This window comes from Cottoperca gobio, chromosome 12, assembly GCF_900634415.1.
Source record: "Cottoperca gobio chromosome 12, fCotGob3.1, whole genome shotgun sequence".
NCBI lineage: Eukaryota > Metazoa > Chordata > Actinopteri > Perciformes > Bovichtidae > Cottoperca > Cottoperca gobio.
In genome coordinates this window covers 16791284-16817656 of record NC_041366.1, presented here as the reverse complement: position 1 = coordinate 16817656, position 26373 = coordinate 16791284, and the positions used below count along the sequence as shown (strand labels likewise).

General features: G+C 43.1%; 1 protein-coding gene across 9 annotated transcripts in view; it reads left to right on the top strand.

Annotated features, from left to right (window-relative positions):
- Nucleotides 1-26373, top strand: part of nedd4l (NEDD4 like E3 ubiquitin protein ligase) — a 41576-nt gene that overhangs the window by 12069 nt on the left and 3134 nt on the right. For 2 of the 9 annotated variants that reach the window (XM_029444162.1, XM_029444164.1), the window contains 23 exons: nt 7383-7433; nt 8693-8754; nt 9110-9212; nt 10007-10161; nt 10417-10552; nt 10696-10878; nt 11041-11118; nt 13044-13106; nt 14656-14793; nt 15685-15873; nt 18277-18474; nt 19137-19214; nt 21085-21139; nt 21684-21742; nt 22282-22347; nt 23169-23398; nt 24210-24331; nt 24460-24530; nt 24822-24917; nt 25025-25098; nt 25193-25253; nt 25445-25504; nt 25612-25719. In XM_029444162.1, the coding sequence (XP_029300022.1) occupies nt 7383-7433; nt 8693-8754; nt 9110-9212; nt 10007-10161; nt 10417-10552; nt 10696-10878; nt 11041-11118; nt 13044-13106; nt 14656-14793; nt 15685-15873; nt 18277-18474; nt 19137-19214; nt 21085-21139; nt 21684-21742; nt 22282-22347; nt 23169-23398; nt 24210-24331; nt 24460-24530; nt 24822-24917; nt 25025-25098; nt 25193-25253; nt 25445-25504; nt 25612-25719 (2436 nt within the window). Of the gene's footprint in view, nt 1-714; nt 1975-6630; nt 6667-7382; nt 7434-8692; nt 8755-9109; nt 9213-10006; nt 10162-10416; nt 10553-10695; nt 10879-11040; nt 11119-13043; nt 13107-14655; nt 14794-15684; nt 15874-18276; nt 18475-19136; nt 19215-21084; nt 21214-21683; nt 21743-22281; nt 22348-23168; nt 23399-24209; nt 24332-24459; nt 24531-24821; nt 24918-25024; nt 25099-25192; nt 25254-25444; nt 25505-25611; nt 25720-26373 lie in introns of those variants that run through there. The other 7 variants (XM_029444161.1, XM_029444158.1, XM_029444157.1 and 4 more) reach the window with 7 other exon arrangements.

The following is a 26373-nucleotide window of genomic DNA, read 5'->3' as shown; positions in this document are numbered from 1 at the left end:
CACACTTGCTCAGACCACACCCATCTTCAAACTTAGCCCTTATTTTGATCTCAACTACACAGCTGTAACGTTATGTAACTGCATCTTGCACAGTTGTGATGCTATCTCTGTGACAATATGTGGAAACTATACCAGCTGTTTATTTACCAGTGGGAATTAAAAAAAATAAGAGGTAATTTATTTGGATTTAAAAACTACCAAACTGCATGGACCTAGGAATGAGATCATTGATGATAGTTAGGGTGTGTTTGTGGGGCCAGTTGGCACTTGAGGGCAGCATGGGGTTGTAACAAGAGGTGCTGGGGCCATTTGTGGTCACATGACTTACAAGCAACCCACTGTCACCTCGGAAACCAGGAGCGCCGGTTGCTCTTATCCAATCATGTCAGGAATGCTGGCCGTCACTCGGCTCAGGCTATTTCTGCTGTCTGTCGCTAGTGCTTGGTAGTGCTAAGAGTCTGGCATACAGGGATCCTTCTTTATTTTTTCCCCCCTCTCACCCTGCCTCTCTTAAGCCTCCACTCTGCCATTCCTTAGAGTGCGCAGTGTGAAGTTGTCAGCTCTTTTGCAGTGGCTGTTCAGTTTTTGTGGTGTGACTTCTTTCCTCCATCTAGTTTACTGTGGAAGGAAAGTTGTGGAAGAGTGGGAGGGGGGTGGGGGGGAGGTGGGCTGAGGGAGAGTGGAAGAAAAAAAAAAAAAAAAGGGGGGGGATCAGTCATCCAGCCAGCCAAAGGAGAGAAGTGGGCGACACTAAGAGACAGAGACTGGATCCAGAGGAGAGAAACAAACAGTCCGTCAGAGTGAAAGTGAGAGGGAACGGGAGCTGTGGGACGTGTGGTGAAAATGGCTCAACGTCTGCGTTTGTACTTTGGCTCAGGCCGCAGTAACACAGCGCCTGAGTTTTTGGAAGGAGACTCTGAGGATCAGCAGGGAGACAATGACATGGTCACGGTGCTCCGCATGCAGACGCCTCTGGATTCAACGCTTTCTCAAGAGCCAGCTGCGCAACATGCCCCACCAAGAGCTTCGCGGTCGGAGCCTTCGCTTAAACGCAGCTCCTCCATGTTCATACCCCAGCTTGCCACCTACACTGAGCCGCGGCCCACCAAGAGCTCCTCTATGCACATCTCCCTCCAGCGCTCCAATGGTTCAAGTAATGGAGATTCCCGTGGTTATGTTGATGATTATGATGTCCCGCCACCCTGCTATACTCCTCCAGGACCGGCTCCTGCCTATACCGAACCACAGATCGAAACAGATGTTCCACGACAGTCGCCTCCTCCGTACTACAGCCCAGATACTTTAAACTCACAAACTTTTCTAACAGATCCGAACTTACCCAAACGCAGGGTCTTTAGTATTGGAGCCAATGGCCATACTATGTACAGCAGAGCCCAACCTGGTATCAGTGTTGGTGGGATTTGTATTCAGAGAGACTCTGCTGACGGTTCTGATATCCAGCATTTCAGAATCCACCCTTATGGTGGCACTGGCTGGTCCGTCCAGCAGCAAAGCTTGGACCAGTGCTCTGTTGTTAATGGTGGAACACAGAGACTAGTGTTTCAGCTCCAGCAAAATCAGAACCAGGATCAGAGCCAGGCTAGGAAACAGGCTGCGCCATCCCAGGAAGAATGCACAGATGTTGGCTTTGCCAGCTCAAGAGGTAGCCGTATGGTGCGTTACCCAAGAATTCGACTGGAGAGAAGCGCGTCTCATCAGAGGCTGTTGCTGGACAATCAACACCAAGAAAATCAACACCAAGAAAATGGTGCAGATAGCCAAGCTATAGAGGAGAACCAAACAGACATTGAGACTCAGCGAATCGAAGCAAGAAACAAATCTAATGGTTGTACTTTCAAAATCAGTGGGGATTCTTCCAGGAGGCAGCCTCATTTCAAGATATATTTTACCCAAGGCGGAGGTGGAGATCAGGATGTGAGCCCTGACAATGATTCCACGAGGAATAATCCCAAGGTAAAGATGTTTGTTATTTTGGACTGTTTATTAGGACTGAAATCGTTTTTAAATGGGAAAAGGATTAAAATAATTATTGTAATGACATTTGACAATGAGATTTGCATGGTTTGTAGTTTTGATGAGGAAGAAATTAATTTGAGAATGAATCATAAACAATCGCAATAAGTAGTGGATAGGTCAACTAACTCGTATGACATTTAGTTGAACACATGATAGCTTGTATGTGGTGTAGCGGTAAGAGGTGGTATGCATTTAGTAGAGCCCTGGGTATAACGAATGAGTTTGAGGGGAAAAATTATGCTACCTAAATTATGTAAACGGTCTTACGTATTTCCCATCTAATTTGTCACTCACTGAATCCAGCCCAGTTGAGGAGAGATCCGTATGGTGCAGGAAGAGGGTGGTGACATTCTGGGAAGTAAAACGCACAGACATGGTTACTGAGCTAAATCACACACACACACATTGGCTGTCTTTCACTTCACAACCACAGGCATTTGAAGTTTTACATGCATCGGCCAATTCAGTCAAGGAAAACAGGAACAGGCTTATGGATGAATGGATAATTTCTCCCAATACACTTGTGGTCTTCTGTTTCACAGAAATATGACACTTAAATTCGGTAATACCCTTAACTGCAGCCAGTGCTCTTTGAGAGTTGGCTGTTTCTATCTTTAGTCTGTTTCTAGTGTGGTTGTTGATTTTGAGAGTGGGCAGGCGGCATGCTTTCCTTGGCTCTCGGCTGGTTTGGATCCGTATCCTCGCAGCTGCTTCATGAGTGATTAAGAACTAAGATGTCATTATGGGCCAAACGACAATGAAGAAGTTTAACAAGCTATCATATCATATATATATATATTTCCTGAAAGCCGGAAGTCTTTTGATGTTGCGGTCTGTTCTCCTACCAAGGCTCAAGCCTTGAAAGCAAAACAGATCTAAAGGTTGCACTTTTGTAATCAGTGTGTCATATTACATAATTTCCTCATGTTTTCTAAATTAAGATAATAAACTGAATGTTCAAGTTGCTGCTATAAACCGAAACTAATATATAGTTTATTTTTGTATTATTTGGATATTATGGACTATATAAGGATTACTCCCAGTAGTTAATTGGTGAGTGTGCAGCCTGAACAGAAGCTTACCAACCTTTTTGGCATTCAAGACCTTTCGTCACAGGTTGTAGGTGTACAAGTCGTGACCAGTTAGCCAATAAGTGTAAAAAAAAAAGTGTTTTTTAACTTTGCTTTCCTATCCTGTTAATATCTCATGACTCCCAGGACCCCCAGGCTGGGAACCACTACTACATAAGAGAATTATAATGAATCAAAGTTAAAGGTACCCTGGATCTACCCTCCGTAGTGCTATAGAGCATTTGTTTATGGGAGAGTCCCCGTTTTCTAAGACGGTGACGCAATATAACATCCTGCCAATAGTTTGACATTATGCCACTGATCGACAGGTGGTGGCAAAGTTAAAAAGCAATGGCTAGCAATTGTGCCTTTTAATACTGATGACAAACTTGTGTATTGTATTTTTTTAATTATCTGTCATAATAGGGAGATTAGATTCATTTTGTTGTAGAGTGCCCTAGTGCCCTAAGCCCTAAGCCAGGCTTTCATCCCATGCAAGACAAACGTTTTTCCTTTTTAGATCCAAATGGTGTAAGATTATAATACAATATTTCTGTTTATTGTCAGAGACCTGAGACACAATTAGACCGATGATGGGATTGGCTCGCTAATATTTGCTGTTCTCCACTGCATCTACAATCTTCATAGATTTCTTTGTCTTATTTTTGACAGCCATACTTGAATACATGTTACACACCATCTCCTTTCCCTTTTTTTAAGACGCACAGTGTTGTGTTACCCCAGGGCATTCCCTTTTTCTCATGCAACAAGGAAATCCTCATTTAGACCATAATGACAGGTCTTCCCCATCTGGTAGCCTGGAGTTGGAGTGCCCCTTTTTAAAGCTGTGTGTGTTGTGTGTTGTGTGTTGTGTGTGTGTGTGTGTGTGTGTGTGTGCCAGCGAGAGTAGCTGCAGACAGCTATGCCACAGTGCCCTCGTTACAGCCCTGCCTCGTCGCCCCCCAGTTTCCATTCACAAAGAGCTCTTGCAGGCCACTGTGCTTGCTATATTTACCTGAGACTGGGTGGGGGTGTCTCTTTTTATTTTTGTCCATGGGAGAGGGGTGTTCTAATTGCTATTGTTGTGAAGGGCTTTTCTCTGTCAGCTTTGAACTCTGATATAATGCATGGCATTGTAATTCAGTCGTGTCAGCACAGAGACTGTTGAGTAGGTGAGACAACCTTTTCACTCTTCAGTGCCAGCCTGGACCTGTTCCAGGTTTCTGTACATCATACACTTTTCTGTCTGTTAGCACCTCCTCATATATATCTTTATGGCACTTCAGTACGGCTACAGTATTGCCAATTCTTATTACCTTATTTTTCCAATGTTGAGGTAGAGCTAGCTAGTGCATGCCAAGGCCAGTTTTGTTTCCGTTGTTACTTTCGGTCTTGGATCTTGCCTGAGGAGGGCTATGTCGGGGCCAGTTCCCTGTGGCGGGGTCAAGCAGCTCATTTCTAATCAACCCCCGTTCTTTAGGAGTCATACAAAATCATATGTTATGATTTCGGATTATCATCTGTGTAACGGGGAAACCAGATCTGTTAAATTGAGCAATATGTTAACGGAGTCTGGAAAGCAGCCGGCGATCACTGGACTCCCAACAACCGGTGTGTACTTCCACCATGGTTGCGTCGCCGGACGCAGATTCAATTGGGGAGTTTTTTTATTTTGCTAGCTAGAGAGCGAACATGATTCAACTGAACACATCTTACTCAATCTACGTATGTAATGGATTGATAAAGGGCGCTAACTGTAATTCCAGTATGGCTATTTTAGGTTACAGGAGTCTGACAAGTCTGTTGATGTTATCTGCAGTCTGGGATGGGTGATGTTTACACCGAGGCAGCATGTTGTTATTATTACGGGTTTAGGGCAATACTGCAGGACTATTGGCGTGATAGTTGAAACACATATGGATTTTACTCTCGCAATAGATAAAACCTGGAAATTAGTTAGCATTTTAATGTCAGAATCATCGTGAAAACTGCGTGAGTGGGTTTTAAGAAGAAGTTTTTCTTAAGGTTGGTGAATGAGACTTATTATTTCTGAAAGTGAATGTTTTAAATGTATCTTTTCAATGCTGTGAGCATCACAAATAAAATTGCATTCACCTCGATTGTACTTGTGCTAGAGAACTTCATACGACTAGAAGTATGTGAGACTTAAGTGTTTTGGGTGATCCGACCTGTTTTGTGTTTTATTCTCTGACTTTTTTTTTGAGCCAGCTTCATCTGTCTCTTTCACTCTTCGTTCCTCCTTCTGTTGATCGTTAGTGGCACCCTCCCTCTCGGAGTGTAACCTGGCCCTGGGAGGCAGCTGCAGGCTCAACTGTGACCCTTTGATGACTCTGCAATTATATCCCTCTGCATACACATACCCACAGCTTAAAATGCTTGTTATTGTTAAGGACAGAAAAAAAACAGCCGTGTGTCCCAGGAGTACATGTGTCCCAAGTGATGGTGCCATTGCCACTGACTATCCCATAGGTAACGCGCTACAGTGACGCTGTTTTATAGGATCGAGCATCATCCGTCCTCAATTATTATCCTAAACTTTATATATAAAACACTTTTCAAACAAAGAGTTTGACAAATGAACATTGTCGGATACAAGTCAACGCATATGAGTGCAAGACTTTCAGACCTGCGCTGTGGTTATGCAATAAGTTAATTACATTTTTGTTGTTGGTTTGGGAAATGAAAGCAGATACTGTTGTTACTTACACAGTAGTTGCTTTTCCAAGAAGAAATTATTTAAACTGCGTGTATCTGTGTCACATGTGAGTGTTTGTGTGTGAAAGCACATATGCACTCACAAGTGCCTGTCTTCGTCCCTGTTCATTAATAATTCAGTGTTTTCATGTGACTTATTTGTAAATGTTCACCAATGAATTCCAGGTCTGTTATCTGTGGTGGGAGCACAATGCACTTATGTCCCAACACGGCTTTTGCCTTTCCCTTCTGATGATCACAATACACCAGTGTGATGGCTGTACGCCTTAACCTCATACCAGCTTATGGTTTGCTTGTTTTTAACACATTACTTCATTGACACCTTATCGCAAAACTACGTTTGATGAGATTCAAGGAAGAGCTAAGGACTTAAAAAGTGATTTTGAACCTTTTTTCACACTCAAAGTTAAAATGTACCAGTAATTATCAAATCAAGTTGCTATGTGCAGGATTCCCCACACCTAAAGTTCTATTGTTTTCATAACTCCAAACTGATTTATTTTATGACTGTTCTACTTTTGTGTCGCAGTGAAGCAACTTTAACAGTTTCTTATATTAAAGCACGAGGACTGAATGAACTGAATGTGTGGAGCACAACAGACGTCCAGGTTGTTGTTAAGTTTCCCCACAACCCACAGGTGGACCATAACTCAAACTGAGCAACACTGGACTAATACAAGTGTCACGCATTGTTTCTACGCAGCCTTTCCTGTCAAACCAGTGACTACAGACACACATCAATGTTAGTTAATGCCTGTTGTCTAAATCAGTTGTGTCCCACACACAGGCTACTTCCAAGAATGGCATTTTCCATCTCACACAGGTAATCATTGCTCCCTCTGGGGGCTGCTGCTGCGCAGCTCAGTCATCCGTCAATCTCCCCCCTTTTCCTCTCAGTCCGCATTAATTATGACAAAAGGATGGAGAAATCTACGGGCTCTTGAATCTGAAACTCAAACCTCCCCTGGTTCTCCCCTGTTGGCACCTCTATCCTTCTCTCCTTCTGTCTGGCTGATTTAGCTTCAATCTGGTGGCAGTGGGTGTTTTTTCCTTGCTGGGTTCACGGGTTCTTCTCCTATGAAATGATACCAAAGGCCTGTCCATAAATAAAATCCCAGACTGAGCCTTCTGCAATGGACGCTTGTAGGAATCTGATTGGTGGAGAAGATAAAAACATTGTTGCCTAATAAGCCACAACAAACTAGAGTGAATATTGTACGATATTTTAAGTAACATGTGGTAAGAGATTGTTTAAACTTAATTGAACTTCCATCTGAGATTTTCAGATCACTACAGGTGTTCATAAAAAGGCGAAGTTAAATCTGGATGGGGCTGTCCGTGAAATTAAAATCGTTGTCTCTTTTCACGCAGTCTGTGACATTCAAACACAAAATGCTGCTGGACCTTCTGGTGGTTCATTGTGGTTTTCCCCCTCTTTTCCCCTGCTGGACATTTCTGGTATTCCCAGACACACTACTGAAAAAGCTGTACTTCTAAAAACTAAGCTGCTGAAGTTGACCTTCTCGTTTTCTTTCCTAGACCAGAGATGATTTCCTGGGACAGGTTGATGTTCCTCTTAGTCATTTGCCGGTAAGTTATTTGCATGCGTGTGAATGTGTCTGTGTGGCCAGACTGTTATAACACTTGTTTTGAATACTCAGCTGTTTCTTATCTTCAATGTTGCTTTGCCTGATTAACCTCTGAGAAGGTCGGGCAAATAGTGCGTTGGTGTGTCTTGAGTGTGAGAAACTGCTCGCCACTGTCTCACACTGGAGTCACATGCACTCGCTTGGAAACGGGACTGCTGGGAGATAACAACTTTTGCAAACAATAAACATGCAGAGTTCTTACAGTTTAGCTTTGATGTTAAGTCAGCAGGACCTGAAACTCTAATCATTCTCACCTCCTCTACTCAGCTGAGAATTGTGCTGTCAGACTGGAAGACGCCCTCTCAAGTTCTGGCTAAGCTTCCAACCTTGAAAGTAAAAGGTGTTTGGGTTAATTATTAATGTCCTATTTGACTCCCAAAGGTCCAGGAAAATTAGCAGCAGATAAAAACCTTAGCAGAGTCATGTTGAGAGATGGAGTCAGTGGACGGTCCCGGGTATTTGGGCCTGATGCAGCTGATGCTGAAACTTTTATTTCAGCCACTATACGAATAACCTGAGCATGAATAAGCTGCTGCAAGGCTCGTATAGATGGCCTTTTATGCACGTTTTGATTCGATGAATTAGTTTTATGCATGACTACCTGTTGTGGGAAGTCTTGTTCATGGTTACTGGACACTACTGTTGTCGTCAGCATTTTCCTATAGCAGCCATGCTGAGTCATCTGAAGCAACCTGGTAGCTACATTTGCCTTGTGGAGGCTTAAACTTACTTTAACCGCACGGCATGAAACCTGATGGCAGCTCATGTACCTAGCACTGTTTTGCATGAGCCACACATGAGATGGAGTATGTGTTGCTTCAGGCTTTTAACAGAGATGTTTTCAAACAATCATTTAGATTTATTATTTACAAAACTTGATATGAATTACTAATGTCTGAGAGTTTTTAGTCCCAGCTCAAAGTATTATTTTTGTTGCTTTTGAGATGGAGAGTGACGGAGTGGTACGACACAGAGCAGTATGTGGTGAGCAGCCAGCGTGGACTGGTTTGGCCCCGTCAGAGTAGTGGGAGATATATGTGAATAACAAAAGACCTTTCTGCTGTTAAATATGTAACAAGAGAAGCTCCTCATTGCATAATGAGGAGCTGTCAACTCATCACTCTCATGTTTTTAACGTGTGTATTTGCTTATGTGTTCAATTGATTACCGTCAACAAATATGCCTCCTCCTAATTTGCAGACGGAGGACCCTGCTATGGAGCGGCCCTACACATTTAAAGACTTCCTGTTGCGGCCCAGAAGGTCAGTTTCTGCTGGACGTGACAAACAGGATGTGACAAGTAAACAGTGAAATTAGATATCAGTAATGTAACTTCTTTGGTTAAAGTGTGTCTGATTTGCCCCCGATAGCAAATTCGAATAGACATCAACAGATTATTTAATTCACAGTGACTCTAATCATGCCATGTGTGGTGTCTCCAGAAAGCCGTAAGTTCATGGGACGGTCAGTTGAACACTGAAGGTGAAAGACCAGCTGGTGCTTATAGGCAGTGTGGAAACTCCCCTGCATTTCTAAGCATTAGCCTACTGAGGGCTCTGAGGGTGTAGACCACCTGGTTTTCACACGGGTCCATTTCTGCTAATGTTTCCCTTCTAGTCACAAGTCCAGGGTGAAGGGTTACCTGCGTCTGAAGATGGCCTATCTGCCCAAAATAGGAGGACCCGAGGAAGAGGCTGGAGAGATGAGGGAGGAGGCTGAGGTAAGATCTTGGCTACTGATGCTGTTGAGAGTTCGTTTAACCGCTGACTTAGCATTACCTAAGGCATGCTTTTTGACCGCCTTGTTCAAAACAACCTGAAGCCAAACCAGAAGCTAATTTTATTTCTTCCTGCCACAGAAAACACACGTCTAAGCTTAAAGATGAAAGTCCCATTTGGATCTTTGACCAATAGAAATGCGAGAGTGTTTTTTTGCTGAGAGGAGAAAGCATGGCTCTTCTTTTTATTATTTTCTCTAAGAATTTGGGCTGTATGTTGCTGCCAGAATCTGGTGAAAGTCTTTTCCAGGTCAGGGTATGGAAAAGCCATTTACAATACTGCCTGTTATTTGAAGAAATAGGAGCTTCTCCTCTTTTACTTCATGTGTCTGCTTGTGTGTGTGTGTGTGTGTGTGTGTGTGGATTACTTGTGGATTATGGACGAGTGCTAAAGAGGTGCGAGACATTTTCAGACAGTGAAAGGTTTCACAGATGAGTACGAACACTTTAATGCCACTCCGCTAACCTCACCTTCACTAAATACTCTCACTGTCCTGTGGTCGGAGATGTGCCACGCAGCTGGCAGTTTGTTAAACAAAAATAAACACCAGTAAATTCTAACAAAAACACAGCAACAGGTTTTAACCAGCTACAAGTGAATCCAACATTTGAATGTATTTCCATGATTGAATCAGATGTCCATGTGTGTCTGATAAGCTGTCAGCTCACTGGGATCTGTGACCACGACCAGTTACTCATACTGCCTCGTGTCTAACAACCTGAACTTTATCTTTCAGGGATGGGATGAGACTGCTGACTCGGGCTCTCAGCGACCCCAGCAGCTGCTTCCTCCGTTGCCTCCAGGCTGGGAAGAGAAGGTGGACAACCTTGGACGCACTTATTACGTCAACCACAACAAACGCAGTACACAGTGGAAACGGCCCTCCAACATGTACGCCTGATCTGTCGCCTATAATCTATTTTTACATTGGTTAAATGAGAAACTCTTAGTAAAACACACGAGTCAAATCTTTATTCCATGGCTGTATATATCCATGTCTGTGAGGGGTCATTTTCTGCATGAATCACTGGGTTATTTCACATATTTCTACTATAACACTATCATAGTATTTACATAGCAGCAGTCCTGGCTTAATCTAAAGTTTCTTTCACTTTCTTTTTCATGAAATAACGTCTTCTCTTTCAGGGATGTGATTTCAGAGACTGAGAGTGATAATCAGCAGCGGCAGATCCATCAGGAAGCACATCGCGTTTTCCGTTCGAGACGCCACATCAGCGAAGACTTAGAGAACGAGCACATGGAGCCCAGAGACCTAGACAATGTGAGAGAGAGAGAGAGAGAGAGAGAGAGAAGAACATACACATGCATACAGCATGCGCACACTGAGCCTCAGCTGTCTCCAGTGATAAGGTCACTAAAATGTTATTATCGTTTCATGGCTGTGTCTCGTTGTTAACCCTGTAGTCCTGGGAGCTCATCACAGAAGAGGATCCGACCGACAGCCAGTCGCTGCCTGGCCGCTCCAACAGCTTGACACCACAACTACCATCGACACCTGTCACCCAGGAGTTCTCTGAAGATTTAAATCTGAGGCTGTCGCTCACTCCCGACACCAACGGGGAAGTCGCGGGGCCCAGCTCTGCTCTGGTGAGACTGCAATTTCCAGTAGTGAAAACCTAAACCCCCTCCATATTTAAATGACTTCACGGTGTAAATGTAGGCAGGTCTTTCTGTGTCAGACATTCGAGTGACAGGCAGTAAAGTTTTGCTCTTCTTTCCCCGCTTACTTTTTTTTTTTTTTTTTTACAGAACCAGCTGTCAAACAGACTCCGATCCTCAAGTATGACGGATGGTGTCAGTGATCAGGCCCCGGCTGCTCCTCTTATGGTACATATTTCTAAAACCCCCCCCCCCCCACATTTTCCTCCATCTTCTTGACTTTCTCCCTTTTCTTGGCATGCTGCAGTGCCGTGGGTGGTAGCACACCTTCTTTGCTCCTCTTTGCATTTGAAATGTCCACTTGTTCGCACTAGGCTCGTACGTGCTTCCTCCTCACCTTTCCTTCCTGCTCTATATGCTTCTTCGATTTCACCGTTTCTTCCTTTTCTTCTTGGCTCTGTAGGATTACGACACCTCTTCCTCCCACTATTACTCTCTGCTTTTTTTTTTTGTGTGACTCAGTCGCAGCTATGTTTGATGTATTGTGGAAATGCTGGCGTTACAGCTGTGCGCCAGCAGAATGACTGTTCCTGCAGAAACCATTGGCAAGTAAGATTAAGAAAAAGCACCGCCCAGAACAAGCAATCCCCAGAATGTCCTGAATCATGGCGTCAGTGGGGATTCAGCTTGAACAAACTGTCACAAGATCTGACTCAGATGTTTGTCACACATCTGAGTCACAGCATTGAGCTCGGCATTGTCAAGCCACGGAAAAGTACAGGTGCTGATGTCAGCCTTTTCCCTAGAATGACACGTTTTTAAGGACTGGACAATAGGAGGCTCATTAAAGAGCCATCAGAGAGGAAATATATTCAGCGTGTGTGAGTGCGAGGACTTGGGGAAGGTTAGATTGCACAATTCCTAATGATATTATGGTGCCGTTTGTACCGCCTACTGCTTATGACATTGCCTCCTGGATAAAGGTAGCCTTCACTTGTGACAACAAGTCAGTTAGCCTTAAGGGCTAAGGCTGGCATTACTCTATATTGTTCTCATAGTCATCAAATCCCATTGCACATTTAGTGCTCTGAGTATTAACAGAAGCAGCACGGTGTGTGTGTGTGGGAATGACTCAAAATAAACTACCGTGTGTGTGTGTGTGTGTGTGTGTTCATGGTAATGAAGGAGCATGTCACCCAGTGCAACAGTGACGCTCATTGATGTGTTTTTAATAGTTTTAGCACAACAATGGAGGCCTGCGGCACCAAAGAATAAGATGCTGTAAGTCAGGTTTTTCTGCTACACACACACACACACATTTATCTTTTAATAGGAGGTTGCTTTTAAAAGTCTAAAATACAGATCTGTGTGTTTGCTTTCTTTTATGGTTCTTACATTAGAAATAGCAGTTGAGGTCTTTACTATAGTTAAAAGGCTGTTTACTGTTTAGGCTTGGTAGTGATGCAACTCTTACGTGCAGTATCAGGTTGCTCAGTGTCTTCCAGGTTATGTCGTTTACAATATGCAGAACAACATCCAGTGTCTTTGTTAAGCTCTGCCGGATGAACTACACTCGTATTGTCATCCTACTTGTCTTTTTCTTCTTCTGCATTTGATCATTGTCTTACACTTTCAAACTCCTTTTTTTTTTATAATCTTCCTTTTGAACCTTCCGCACAAGCAATTCACTTTCACAAGTCTTAACATTTTCAGGACACGGAGCTGTTTTCTCTGACTGGTGTTACTGTCGCTTAAACATCATTTCCCTCTTGGGTTGAGATTAAAGAAGCTGCACTGGCTGGGGACTAAATGTACTGTCTTCCCTCTCGCCAGCTTCTGCGGCTCAGACTCTCTTTTTTTTTCTTCTCTGTCTTATTATTAAAGTTGATTTACTTTACTCAAAAGTTGCTCACAGCACTGCTAAACGTGTATAATCACGTCAACTAGGTGCTTTCTGCTGCTCGTACGCTCAGTGAGAATCTCCACTCTTTTCTGTCACTCTCATCTCCTTTGAGAATTAATTTTGTGTATTAAGCTTCTCCTCACTCAACCTTCACTACTGCACAAGCACTCCCCCCCTTGCACCTTTACTTCTACCCCGGCATTGAAGACGTACTGTGAACTAAAGACCATCTTCCCCTGTCGTCCACCAGCAGCAGGGTTCCCAGACCAGAAGAACAAGAGCTCAAACAGTCTCAGGTGGTGAGGAGTCTATGGTAATATCTCAGTTCAACAAAAGTTTAAACCTTATCACTACTTAGTCCCCAGACGCCACGTAGGATGGGCTGTATGTGGTCCTTTACTTGTTTTGTGAATCCCTTTTGATAACATCCTGAACACAATGACTTTGTTATCCAATAAGGCCGCAAATCAATTTTCGCTTTTCATTTTCATATAATATCAGGGTTTGTACAAAGTCAAGAAAGTTTGGAAAATGTCAATCAACCTTTATTTTTCCGCAATTGCATTTATATAAACAATTTCAATGTGATGTTTAAGTCTTCGAGAGTCTGAACGGTTTTGCTTTAAGTGCTTGAAAAGTTCTCTAAAAGCTGTACAAACCCTGTAATATGACTCATAAATCCGAACAAATAATAACTCAAACATTTCAGAAGAAGTGTTTGCGTAGACTTCATTAGAATATACATGTTTGCTGGCAGGAAACGATCCGCTGAAGAAGCTATCCCACAGACAAATGAATCCGCCTTTAATTACTTCTCTTACCGGTGATGTGCTGAAGTGCTTATTCAGATCAGCAGTTGTCCCAAAGCTGCAGTTGTGTGTGTGTGTGTGTGTGTGTGTGTGTGTGTGTGTGTGTATGTGTGTGTGTGTGTGTGTGCACGTGTGTTGTCCCCTGATGTAGCAACCTGCTAGTAAATACTAAGTAATGCCTCTAATCAGCCATAAAAGCAGCCTTATATAAAAAAAACTGTCCAATCAGGACATCAAGGATTGTTTTGTCCCCGATCAGAGTCCGATCTGATACTTGTGTTTACTTTAAATGTTGATCAAATATTTATCTGCCGCATTAATATAACGACTTAATCTTGACGCACCTTGATCCACGAGAGAGGAGATGCATCACTCTGTTGGATCTGTTGGAGCTACAGAAACTGACGGGGTTTACAGACTGGACCTGTAAACTCAGATTCCACTTAAGCGTTCCCAATTCATTTTTCACATTTACACAGAGTCACTCACATGTGCAGCAAAATGCTCTCCCTGTACAGCCCCGGCTGTGGTTAAGGTGAGCAGAGCTGCAACACTAGCAGGCTGAGGCGGACAAACGCAGAGTCCTGTAAAGAAAGGAAGGATATTATGACCATCCATTGAAATATGTCCGGCCCGGCTCGGGGGGACATCTCTGGTGTCCAATGTTGAAGGATGCCATCTTTGCGTGTCTAAAATATCCCCTCAGTTAATATTGCGATCGTTTGCTTGACTTTTTCAGTAACCTTTATGCCACGAATGGTTAATCGCTCACTTAGCAAAGCTGTAATGATTTATTTTAGTACGACTCTGTTTTTCATTGGGTGAAGGTTCACATCATACGCAGTCACCGAGTTTTAAAACATCTTGTTGTTGTTTCTAAACTTTCTTTCTGACACTGTGCTGCGCAGCCGGAATGGGAATATATTTTTAAAGCTCTTGTGATTTTTAATATTTTATCCCCCCCCCCCCCCCCCCCCCCCCCACATGTCCTTACGCATACCAGCCTGTACTGATTAGTTGTCTTTGCTTTGCTCTCTCTCTACACTTGGCCAGTCTCCCTCAGCGACTGCTTACGCCTTGACCACCCCTGGCCTGCCCCCTGGATGGGAGGAGAGGAAGGACGGCAAAGGAAGAACTTATTTCGTCAACCATAACAGCCGCACCACTACCTGGACTAGGCCAATTGTGCAGGTACAGCAGGTCCGAAGGCTGAGCTGGACTCTATGCATGGGACTGGAGCTTTCCTCTGCCCCTGTCATGGCCTAGGCCTGTGTGTCGGAACCTCTTTCTCTATTCCCCCCTGTGTTTCTCCTCTGTGTAGCCATAAAGAATGACGGACAGAGACACAGCTTTGCAAGCTCAAAGTCTCTCTGCCCGGTTTCCTCTTCTGTCCAACTTTTATTGTACGTCTTCCTCCTCTTGTCTAGCGTTTTGTTTGATTCTCTGGATGAAGTGCAGCTCTGTATTGGTCACGCCTGGCATGGAACTGCAACCACCACTTTTCCCTCCCTTTCACCATTTCTACCCTGTTTTTCCACTTGTCTTCACCCCTTTTGTCTTTCTGTCTGCAAATGTGGCAGCTCCACATAGTCTGAGCTGAGGGAGGGAGAGAGAGAGAGAGAGAGAGAGAGAGCTACATGGGATTGGGTGTGTGTTGAATTCCTCTCCTCTTTGAAACCCACCCTCTCCTCTTCTGCTTTTATCAGAACACCGCCGGTGATATTATACGTAATGTTGTCTTTCATCACATGGTCTTCTCATTCTCCCATTCTCGTGTGTTATTGTTATTACTCAGAAGGGGATGACACTGCCAAATGATTTACTTATACATGAACGTGACTTTGTATTCTGGTACATACACTTTCTAGTGATTCGTTACATTTGAAGCAACATGATTGATTGTCTTCTTGGGCCTGTATTGACCCATGTTTTTGTTATTTTAGGAACTCAAAGCTTGCATCCAGACCTTTCCAGTGTCTCTTCTGACAGCATGATTTATGATGAGAACAAGTTTTCCGCAAACAGCATCACTTACCCTATTCCCACCCCACTTAACATAAAAAGTGCTATTCTCACTGACAGCTGACTGAAGACGGAGCCAGCACCTCAGCAGCAGCAGCAGCAGCATCAGGAGGAGCCTCGTCCCTGGAACCCCCACCCACCCCCTCCTCCTCCTCTTCCAATGCCTCCAACAACCACCTCCATGAGCCCCAAGTCCGACGACCTCGTAGCCTCAGCTCCCCGACTGTCACCCTTTCCACTCCCATGGAGGTGAGAATTAGTCACCTGTACTCTCCCGCTCCAACATCCCTTTCCTCTTTTCACACCCCAACGACCTATTCCTGTCTCCTCCTTCCTTCCACACTTCCTTGTAATGCAATCCTTCACTTCCATCTCTTCAAAGATGAACACATCCTCGCACATTCCTTCTTTCAGGCTAATTCTGCTTTTCTCTCTCTTCAGCCATAACAACACCATGCAAATGATAACCTCATCTTTGAACTAATTGTTTCTTCTCATCCCTCACTTGAGTATTTTCTTTCTTCAGCGGATAGCGAAACCATGACCGAGCGCTAAAACAGTTCTCCGTTAAACAATGATTCCTCGCGTGAAGTGATCCGAGCTTTGCTCCAGCTTTGTTGTTCACGATGAGTTCGTTGCGAACACTATGCACTCTGGGTGCAGTCAGCGTTTCATTCTGCGGCACGGTGTGTTTTTAAAGCACTAATAGTACGAGACTGGTGTGGCGAATCCAATATGGTAGATTCAGTTACAGCTGGATGAATAAATGATTTGAATTGATCACAAACCGTTGTTGTAATTTGCTAAAACAAAACCCGGGGATATCCAAATCAATGATATTGATGTTTGTAACTAAATATCCTTGAATCCAGAGGCACGGCATCCTTTTGTGAATAACTTAAAAAAAAAAAAAAAATTTAGGGAAATGGCTTTGCTTTTTTAAATCTATTGGGATATTGAGTCACACACTGGGACATGAGCCACTGCTCCTCCTTTGCTTTGCTGGAGCTGCAGTCTCTGATTCTTCATCAAATGTGTTCTCACCAACCTTTATGAAAGTAAACAATGGAGCAAGCAAACATCAGTGGAGAGCTTTTTACTGTGGAGCAGCCGCTGTACGTTTTGAAATGTTTGACTCGGGCCCCTTGTTGTGTACGGATTTGTATTGTTTGACCAGGTTAACCCCTGATTTTAAATAATCGAAGTCAGAATGACTGTCAATGGGACACAGAGTAATTCCTAATCTCTCTGCTTTGTGTTCTCTCGTCCTGGCTGTGTTCACAACATGTGTGCTGAACTGGATGCTTCTCACAAAGCCACTTTCTTACTCATTGGTCAGGAGGTTTAATAATCGGACCGCTTGGCCGGGTTAATGTGTTAGCCACATGACTCTAGGTAAAAACATTTGGCTTGAACAGACAGTTAGATGATACAAAAGAATACCTACAACCATGTCCTCAAACTCTCTAATGCTTTTGAGTTTGTTGCATGAATCAGATTTGATGCTCTCATCATAACGGTGTGTGTGTGTGTGTGTGTGTGTGTGTGTGTGTGTGTTGGGAATGTTATGTTGTTGTTATGTGTGTGAACATGCACTTACAGCAGCTGACTTTTTTTTTTTTTGAAAACTTGTGAACCTTTTGGTTTAGTTACGTTATAGTCTGTGCACATGCATCATCTATGCCAAGTAGAATTTAACTTAAACTTTAAATGATGCAGTGCAGCTATAAATACACCGCACAAATAGACGGTCTTGTTTTGACCTCTTCCTGCATTTAATGTCTTGGCTCGGTGCTACTACCAAGGGAGCAGACCTGACGAAGGTTTAATTAAGGTGTGTGTGTGTGTGTGTGTGTGTGTGTGTGTGATAACGAGGCATTGTAAAGGTAAAAGGAAGTGAAACACTCGCTGCAGAAAGTTGTAATTACGACTTCCCGACGAGGTGGGGAGGTCTGTGGAATAATTAATGCCGTCTTTTCTCTTGTTAAACTTTAGACCAGTCTGTGATAATTACTGCTAAAAGGATCATGTGATTTGGGAACACTCATTAGCCTGAGCAACTTTAGTCTGTTTAATATTGCATCGGACGCTTTCAAGATGCCAGAAACGGCAGTTTTTCTGTAGACTGTTTCTGGAATAGTGGTTCCAGTGTGATGTAATCAAGCGTTGCATCTATTCCCAGAAATGAGTTTAATGAAGAGTTTTTACTGGAGATTATCGTAAGTTGTTCTTGAGCTTTTCCATCCAGGGAACCATGATGAAGATGAAGAAGAAGAAGAGGAAGAAGAGGTTGTTTTTGTAACATTAAGCCTCAGAGGAAATATCCAGGGAATCTGTAGAATTCTGGTTTGACATTTTGACATTTTGATTGACAGGCAGGAGTACGCTGCCTGGGTGTTGATAAGCTCCCGCCCTCTTTACATGGGAATCAAAAGAATGTACCCCTGGCTGTCTCAGATATGATATGTGGGGAGGATGGTGATGTGTGTGTTTTTTCTAATCTTATTCAGTTGTCTACTCTTGGACGGCTTTCCATCCTTGTCCAATGTGTATTTAAAGTTTTGTTTCAGGCGGTCGGTCATCCAGATTCGGTTATAGGGGCAATAATATTCCACTTTCTTTCATTGATTTTTCCATTTTCCTTTATTCCAGGGAGCCAACAACATTCAGGTGCGGAGGGCTGTGAAGGACACGTTCTCCAACCCGCAGTCTCCCCAGCCGTCCCCCTACAGCTCCCCCAAGTCACAGCCCAAAACACAGCAGAGCTTCCTGCCCCCGGGCTGGGAGATGAGGATAGCCCCCAATGCACGGCCTTTCTTCATCGACCACAACAGCAGAATCACCACCTGGGTGAGCGAACACACTGTGGTAACAGGCCGCTGCTGAACTGTATTGTATTGTGACGCTTTGTTTTACAGGTCTGTAATTTACCGTACTTACAATTTCCTACCAAGTTTCCAGGTTTCTATGTTATTTGGTAATAAAAGGTTTGAGCCACTACTTCAGGTCAGCTGACATGCATACAATGCAGCGTGTATGAAGATATGGGAAGTTTCCAATAACAAATTAATAATAAATGAGGACATTCCTCCTTAAAATCAGCAGCTTTGCAGAAAATAAACTGAAATAACTGTCTTATATATTTGTCCCCATCTTCCTTATTGTGGGTAACAATTTAGCTCTTTCCATGAAACCCTAAAATAAAGTGTACAAAGCAAATGAAGCTAAATAATTAAAAAGTGGCTTATATGTTTGTGCATGTGATGTCACATTATTTGTCAGTTTGAGTTCATAAATAAACACTAGAAATCTTAAATATGTAGGGCAGTGGTTAGTGTGGGATCTTGTAGTGACATCTGGTGGTGTGAAAGTCAATTTAACGTCAGTCCTTTTTAACATTCAGCTCTTCAGACTAAGGAGTTGTGTTTTTATATTAGATATTTTTCTACAACGTGTTTTGGATTAATTGATTCCCTCCCTCCCTCTTTTTTTGTTTTGTTTTTGAAAACCAGGAAGATCCCAGGTTGAAATATCCCGTCCATTTGAGGACTAAGAACTCAATGGAGCCCGGGGAACTTGGGCCTCTTCCTGTAAGTACAGTCACAATTAGACCAACTGCATATTTAACCTTTGGCCCACAACAACCTCAGAGATCACAATAATTGCTTCACTCACTCACTCACTCATTAACGTCGTTACAAGATGTACTTTATTATGTGTTCAGTCTAGATTATTGTAACTGTGTAACCAGTAGATACACTTTGAAGGTGCAACAAGGTGAAGAAACACCTTTTCTCATTCAGGTTGTGGTTTGTCAGTTCTCCACAAAATCAAAAATACATATTTTTTCCTCTTACCTGTTTCATGCACAGGAACTATTTTCTCGGTTGCTTTTGAGTTTTTCAAATGTATTTCTGCCGTGTAGGGTTAAGGCAACACTCTGCCTCTCGCACCAAAACAATCTACACTGATAAATAGCTCTACAGGCATGAGGGGAAAATGTGTTTTGATTCTGCGGTGATCTGTCGCTACGACTCAACGGTCCATGTTTAAATTCTAGCTTTGTGAATGAAGTGGCTCTTGCAGAAAAATACGAGACATGATCTTGTCCATCCTCTTGTAGCGCTGTTAGAAAAGAGGCCGTCAGTGGGGGGGGGGGGAGTGTAATTGGGGAGGATGAGAAAGCGGAGTCTGGTGGCTCAGTGATGATCCTTAATCAGGAGGTGAAGACTGTCACAATTATCAGTTTCACCAGACGTTACTGCAGGTAGCTGTTGAATAATCAAAGCTTCATAGGTGTGTACATCTCACAGGCTTGTGTGATGTGTGCATGTGTGTGTGTTCTCTCTCCCTCTTTCTCTTTCTTTCTCTTTTCTCTCCGTTCTGGTGGATCTAATGTATGCTACTTCTTCTACACCTGGCCATGTCTGTTTGGCAGCACCTACCAGAGGAGGTTGGTTGGTGCCTCTCTCCCTCTGCCTGCCTACCTACCTGTCTGGTCCGGTCTGGTCAAATGCCTGCAGACAGCCTTGCGCTTTTTTTTCTTTCTCTCTCTCTTTCTGTCTCTTCTCTTTCTCTCTCATGACCGGCATGGATGGGCTGTACCTCTCCCTTCATTTCCATCTGTATTTTTTACCCCACTTCGTCTCTCTGTGCGCCCCTCTTGCATCTTATAACATTGGAGCTCCCTAACTATTGTCCTGGGACTGTTTCACGTCTATGTACCTTTACCAGCGTCAGAGGCACAGATAGACGAGTGGGAAAAGTTGAACAAGGCCAGATGCACCGGACATTTGTCAGAGAGGGGGGGGGAGAGAATGAACAAGAGGGACTGGAGGACAGGGTTGAATAAAGGGGCAGCGGGAGGGAGAGAAACAAAAGGAGCTATATGTGTATGTTAGAGGAAGGAACTGGCTGCATGCGTTATCTTTTCAATCTGGTCCCTCCACTCGTGCAGTAGCAGCATACGTAGAAAACACACATACTGCGGGTTCACCCTGTTTGACACATTGTCAAACTCGGTCCCTTTTCCCCCCACCCCTCTCAATCGACCGTGTTAACTGCCTGACCGCTGGTGCCGTACGAGTATGCGTGTGTGTGGCACTGCACCGAGTGGTCACCGTGTCAGTGGTGGTGTACTGGTTTGAACTAGTAGTGGTGTTTAACCTTTTTTATGTTGTTGTCGTATCCCTTCCTTTGCTGGCGTTCCAGACCTCGACTCAAATAGGAGAGAAAATCCTCTCGCTTCCTTTGTGGTGTTTGATTGAGCTTGCAGTCCGTGTTCGGACCGTTTATTGGTCAGTCAAGTTCAATCAGACATAAATGAACAAAGGGATAAAAAAAGTGGATGGATTTACTAAATGACTATTTGAGCATGGCCTGTTTAATAGTCTAATGGTGACTTTGCTTTTTTTCTCACTCTTCTTCTCTTTTTTTTTTTTTGCTCCTTTTTTATTTTAGCCTGGATGGGAAGAAAGAATTCATTCAGACGGACGCACCTTCTACATCGACCACAGTAAGACGACTCCATCTCACCACGTTGTGTCCCTTCCATGCTTGTCATGTGTGTCTTACTTATCTGCCTTTCACGTGAGTTACTTTTTATAGTGTGTAGTGGTTGCAGTGCAGCCACAGATTCCTCAGTGTCAGGGACAAAGCACCTCATCCATTACAGCAGAAACTCAGTGGCCAGGTCGTGCTGTTTAAGATTTCTGGTACGATGGCCTGATGTAGTGCAACATTTCCTGAAAGATGTATGGTCATGAGAGTTGAAGAGTGCCTGCAACTAACAATTATTTTCATTACTCCATAATCTGTTGGTTGTTTGGTGTTTCATGTTAGAAAATAGTGGAAAATATCATTTCCCAGAGGCAAATGTAAATAACTTAAAACCCAAATCTATGCAATTTACCATTGTATAAAAAAAACTCACATTTTCTGAAATGTAATAAATTAAATAATTCATCAATTATTAAAAGAGTTGTGGATTTAATTTCAGTCAAATGCCTAATTGATAATGTGTCTAATATTTATACATTTTTTTTTTTATTTTCATCTAGATACAAAGAACACGCAGTGGGAGGACCCTCGTCTGCAGAGTCCAGCTATCACAGGACCCGTGAGTAGTCTCCTCTTTCTGCCGCACTACTTCAGAGACAACGGACAACAACAAGTTCTTCAAGCTTCACGTCGTGGTTCTATCTCTCACGCTCTATCATCAGCCTCTCTGTCTTTACACAACTGAGATAAATCACTTTGTCGCTGCGGCTTTCACTTAACATGCCAACACCTTCGTGTCACTCTGTGTCCCACTTCAGATGTTTTCCTCCCCGCACAGTTGCACAGTTGCACAGTTACACAGTTACACAGTTACACAGTTGCACAGTTGCACAGTTACACAGTTACACAGTTACAGTTGCACAGTTGCACAGTTGCACAGTTACACAGTACACAGTTACACAGTTGCACAGTTGCACAGTTGCACAGTTGCACAGTTACACAGTTACACAGTTGCACAGTTACACAGTTGCACAGTTGCACAGTTGCACTCCATGTAGTTTATCTTCCTGTTTCTTTTTTTTTTTAAATATTAGCATCGCAGGCCAAATGTTTCTAAGTGCTAATGTTGATGAGTTGTGTTTCTCTTCGTCGGTACAGGCTGTTCCCTACTCCAGAGAGTTCAAGCAGAAATACGACTACTTCCGAAAGAAGTTGAAGAAACCGGTAAGAAGTTATTTTTAAATCTGTCTGGAGTTTCTGGGCTCATAACAAAGCTAAAGTCCGGTCCTCATGACTTCGTCTAATTTGCTTTTTGATTGTGCTTGATTGCTTACTTGAACTTTCTTCACACTGTCTTGACCCCTGCATGACTGACATGTTTAGCGCATGCCATCCATCGCAATCATTTTGCATTTCTTCGTGATTAACACTTAGTAAGTGGAGTGCAGAATGAAATGTTGCTGACTTGAGTTGAGCTTAGTTTGCACTGACTTTGGCTTTGATAACGTGTTCAGTCTCGTACAGCTCGAGCACGTTTAAGGCAAACACATGGTGTTTATTTGACTACACTAAGGATTTGATTCGCTGTCGTCTCTGTTAAAAGTGGTTTCCATTTAAAAAAAATAAAAATAACACAAATAAACATATTTAAAGGCTATTTTCTCAAAATGAGTTTTCTTCTCAGACTCTGACCCAGAAATCTTCCCTTCAGTAGCGCTTAGGGGACGGTTCATATATCATTCATAGCCTGATTTATATAACATGTTGACAGTATTTTATGAGTGATACAAAGAGATATACAACATTTGTTATTGGTTATATGTTCACAGGATAGAAACTGATGCGTTTACATTCCTTTCATAGATTAAATAATCAACCCCCTGGACCTTTTCTGCATTTCATAACAATCTTCATTTAATGATTTACATAAAATAAATAATGTAGAAGCTTCTTAAGCAGCATGTTCACTTCCTGATATTCTTTGTATTTAACGTAGTATTGTTTTTTCATTTGCATTAACGTGAGTTGTTTGTGAACTTTTCCAGGCTGACATTCCCAACCGATTCGAGATGAAGTTACACAGGAACAACATCTTTGAGGAGTCGTACCGTCGCATCATGTCCCTGAAGAGGCCGGATGTTCTGAAGGCGCGGCTGTGGATCGAGTTTGAGTCAGAGAAAGGATTGGACTACGGCGGTGTGGCCAGAGAGTGGTTCTTCCTCTTATCCAAGGAGATGTTCAATCCTTACTACGGCCTGTTCGAATACTCTGCTACGTGAGTCTCTGCTTTAGATTCAAAGGGAGGTGTAAAGAGAGGTATGGTGCAGGACACAGCTGTTGTAGTAAAGGAGCCATGCTGTATGTTTGCTGCCATGGAAAAATCCTTCTCTACTTTAAATGAGCTTTTTCCACAAAGGGGAGTAAGGTGTAGAGCTGCCATATTGTTTTCCTATGAGACTTGTTAAAGTTTCCTTTAACTCTGATTCACTTTTCCTCTCATTCTTAAAGCCATCCTGGAACTAATGTTTCCCACATACAGCGAACGCTAAGATAATTAAAGTGACGTATGTTGTCTTCCTCTTCTTGGCACCATCATCAAGAGAAGAGCACTCTGTTGACTCTCGCTCACTTTTGCCGTGTAGGGCAAAGGTAACAGCAAGTGTGTGTGTGTGTGTGTGTGTGTGTGTGTGTGTGTGTGTGTGTGTGTGTGTGTGTGTGTGTGTGTGTGTGTGTGTGTGTGTGTGTGTGTGTGTGTGTGTGTGTGTGTGTGTGTGTGTGTGTGTGTGTGTTACAATATAGTGTAATGTTTTGCAAGATGCTCTAAAACAGCGTCTGTGTGAATCATGCAGGGTTTTGTTGCCATGGTAAGGGAGGGGAAACAATGACATGCTTAATCTTCTATAAACAACTTAAAGACTTCCCCTCCGCTGCAGGCAGGAACTGATTAACTAATTAGAAGACCAGAAAAGGAGGAGCACTTCATTAAGCACGATGGATATCATGCATATGTCCTTGCTTCATAGCTTACAGCTGCAAATAACAATGAACTTCCAATGAACCTGGAACTGACTTGTGTTCCTCTGCAGAGACAACTACACTCTCCAAATCAATCCCAACTCTGGCCTGTGCAACGAGGATCATCTCTCCTACTTCAAGTTCATCGGACGTGTGGCAGGAATGGCTGTGTTTCATGGAAAACTACTGGATGGTAAGCTGCTTGATGTTGGATCTGGTCTTTGATATTAGAAAAGTACTGGGAGAGAAATGTTTTTGTTATTTGTGTGTATTTTCTCCACACAAACTGTTACAGCACAGTGTTGCTTTCTGCTTTCTTAGGTTTCTTCATCAGACCCTTCTACAAGATGATGCTGGGAAAACAGATCTCCCTTAAAGACATGGAGTCGGTGGTAAGATCTCATTGATTATTAACTGATTACTGGGCCACTAAGTTTGACTTATGAAATATGCATTATATTAACAATGCACAGGGTTGATTGTTGGTCTGGAAATGCATCAAATTTAACAAAGGGAGGCACGCACTGACGAGTTATATTCATTAAAGAAAGTTGATTTGATTAAAAGTGAGGTTGTTTTTTTTTGAGGATTTTCCTTTTTATGGCGATGACGTTATCAAATCTGATGACAATCAATAGCCGCAGTAAAAGCTAAGGTGTCTGCCCTGCGTCGCCTCCCTGCAGGACAGTGAATACTACAACTCTCTGAAGTGGATCCTGGAGAACGATCCCACTGAGCTGGACCTGAGGTTCTGTATTGACGAGGACAACTTTGGACAGGTGTGCACGCCCACAATCACCGTCACCATTCTTTTTAAATTGAGGTAAAGTAATGTCGGTGATATCTGAAGTGTCCGAGCCTTTACTTTTGGGTTTCTCTCTCTTAGACGTACCAGGTGGACCTGAAGCCCAGCGGCTCAGACATGGTGGTCACCAACGACAACAAAAAGGAATACATTGAGTGAGAACATTACAAATCCTTTTACTCTTACTTCACAGTTTCATTTAGCAACGATTACCATGAATCTAAATGTCAATACTCTTCCCTCCGACAGCCTGGTCATCCAGTGGAGGTTTGTCAACCGGGTCCAGAAGCAGATGAACGCCTTCCTGGAGGTATTTATGTGCAATAATACAGCTGCCACTTGGGGGCGTTGTAACCACAGACTTTGGGAGGCCCTCTGTATCTAAACCTCTCCTTTCAAAATGTATCATCTCTATTATTTCGTGGGACTTCTGTCGTTACGTTGCTTAAGTTGAACTTTCTTCAGAATTATGTTTTGATTGCACTTTTGTTTGATTTCCAGGGCTTCACTGAGCTTATTATCATAGATCTGATCAAGATCTTCGATGAAAACGAACTGGAGGTGCAGTATGGAGTCTTTTATGAACTCATTTCTCTCTTGCACGCACATTTTAACTTAACAGAAAGCTTGTAAACACTTTCTTTCTCCTCCGCCCTCTGTCTCTGTAGCTGCTCATGTGCGGTCTTGGTGACGTCGACGTCAACGACTGGCGGCAGCACACGGTTTACAAGAACGGCTACTGTCCCAACCATCCTGTCATACAGTGGTTCTGGAAGGTGCGTCTGTGATGCATCCACACACTGACGTGTACTGTGTAAACTGTCAGCCTCCTATTAGTCACGGAAACTGGATATTTTGTTATAAAGATGGTTCCAGTCCTCTTTCCCTCCATGATCCTGCGACAGGTTTGCTGGCCTCGTTTTTAAAGATCAAAGTCTGTTTGGAAGAACAGGCTTGTTTGCACTGATGAAAGAGCCTAAAGTAGAACCTGTCCCGGTTATCATCTGTCTTGACATGAGCGTTAAACACACACACACGTGTGTGTTTACATGATTACCCACACAGACGACAGTGTCATGTCATTTGAAGTGAACTGGCTCAAACTGCTTCTGTTTGAATTTGTGCCGTTATTTTATGTTTTTTTTCTTTGATTTTTATGCTTTTCTTACACACACAAACACACACACACACACACACACACACACACACACACACACACACACACACACACACGCACACACACGCACCAAAACTTTGCTGCTTTCTCAACTTTTTCTTTTTTAGTGCCGCAACTATTTTCGTCTGCCAATTATTTCTGGATTGATTGATTAATAACTAATTCAAATGTCCATCACAGTCCTAATAAAGGTGATGTCATTAAATATCTGGTTTTGTCAGTCCATAACAAGAAGATCTTTTGTTAAATAGGA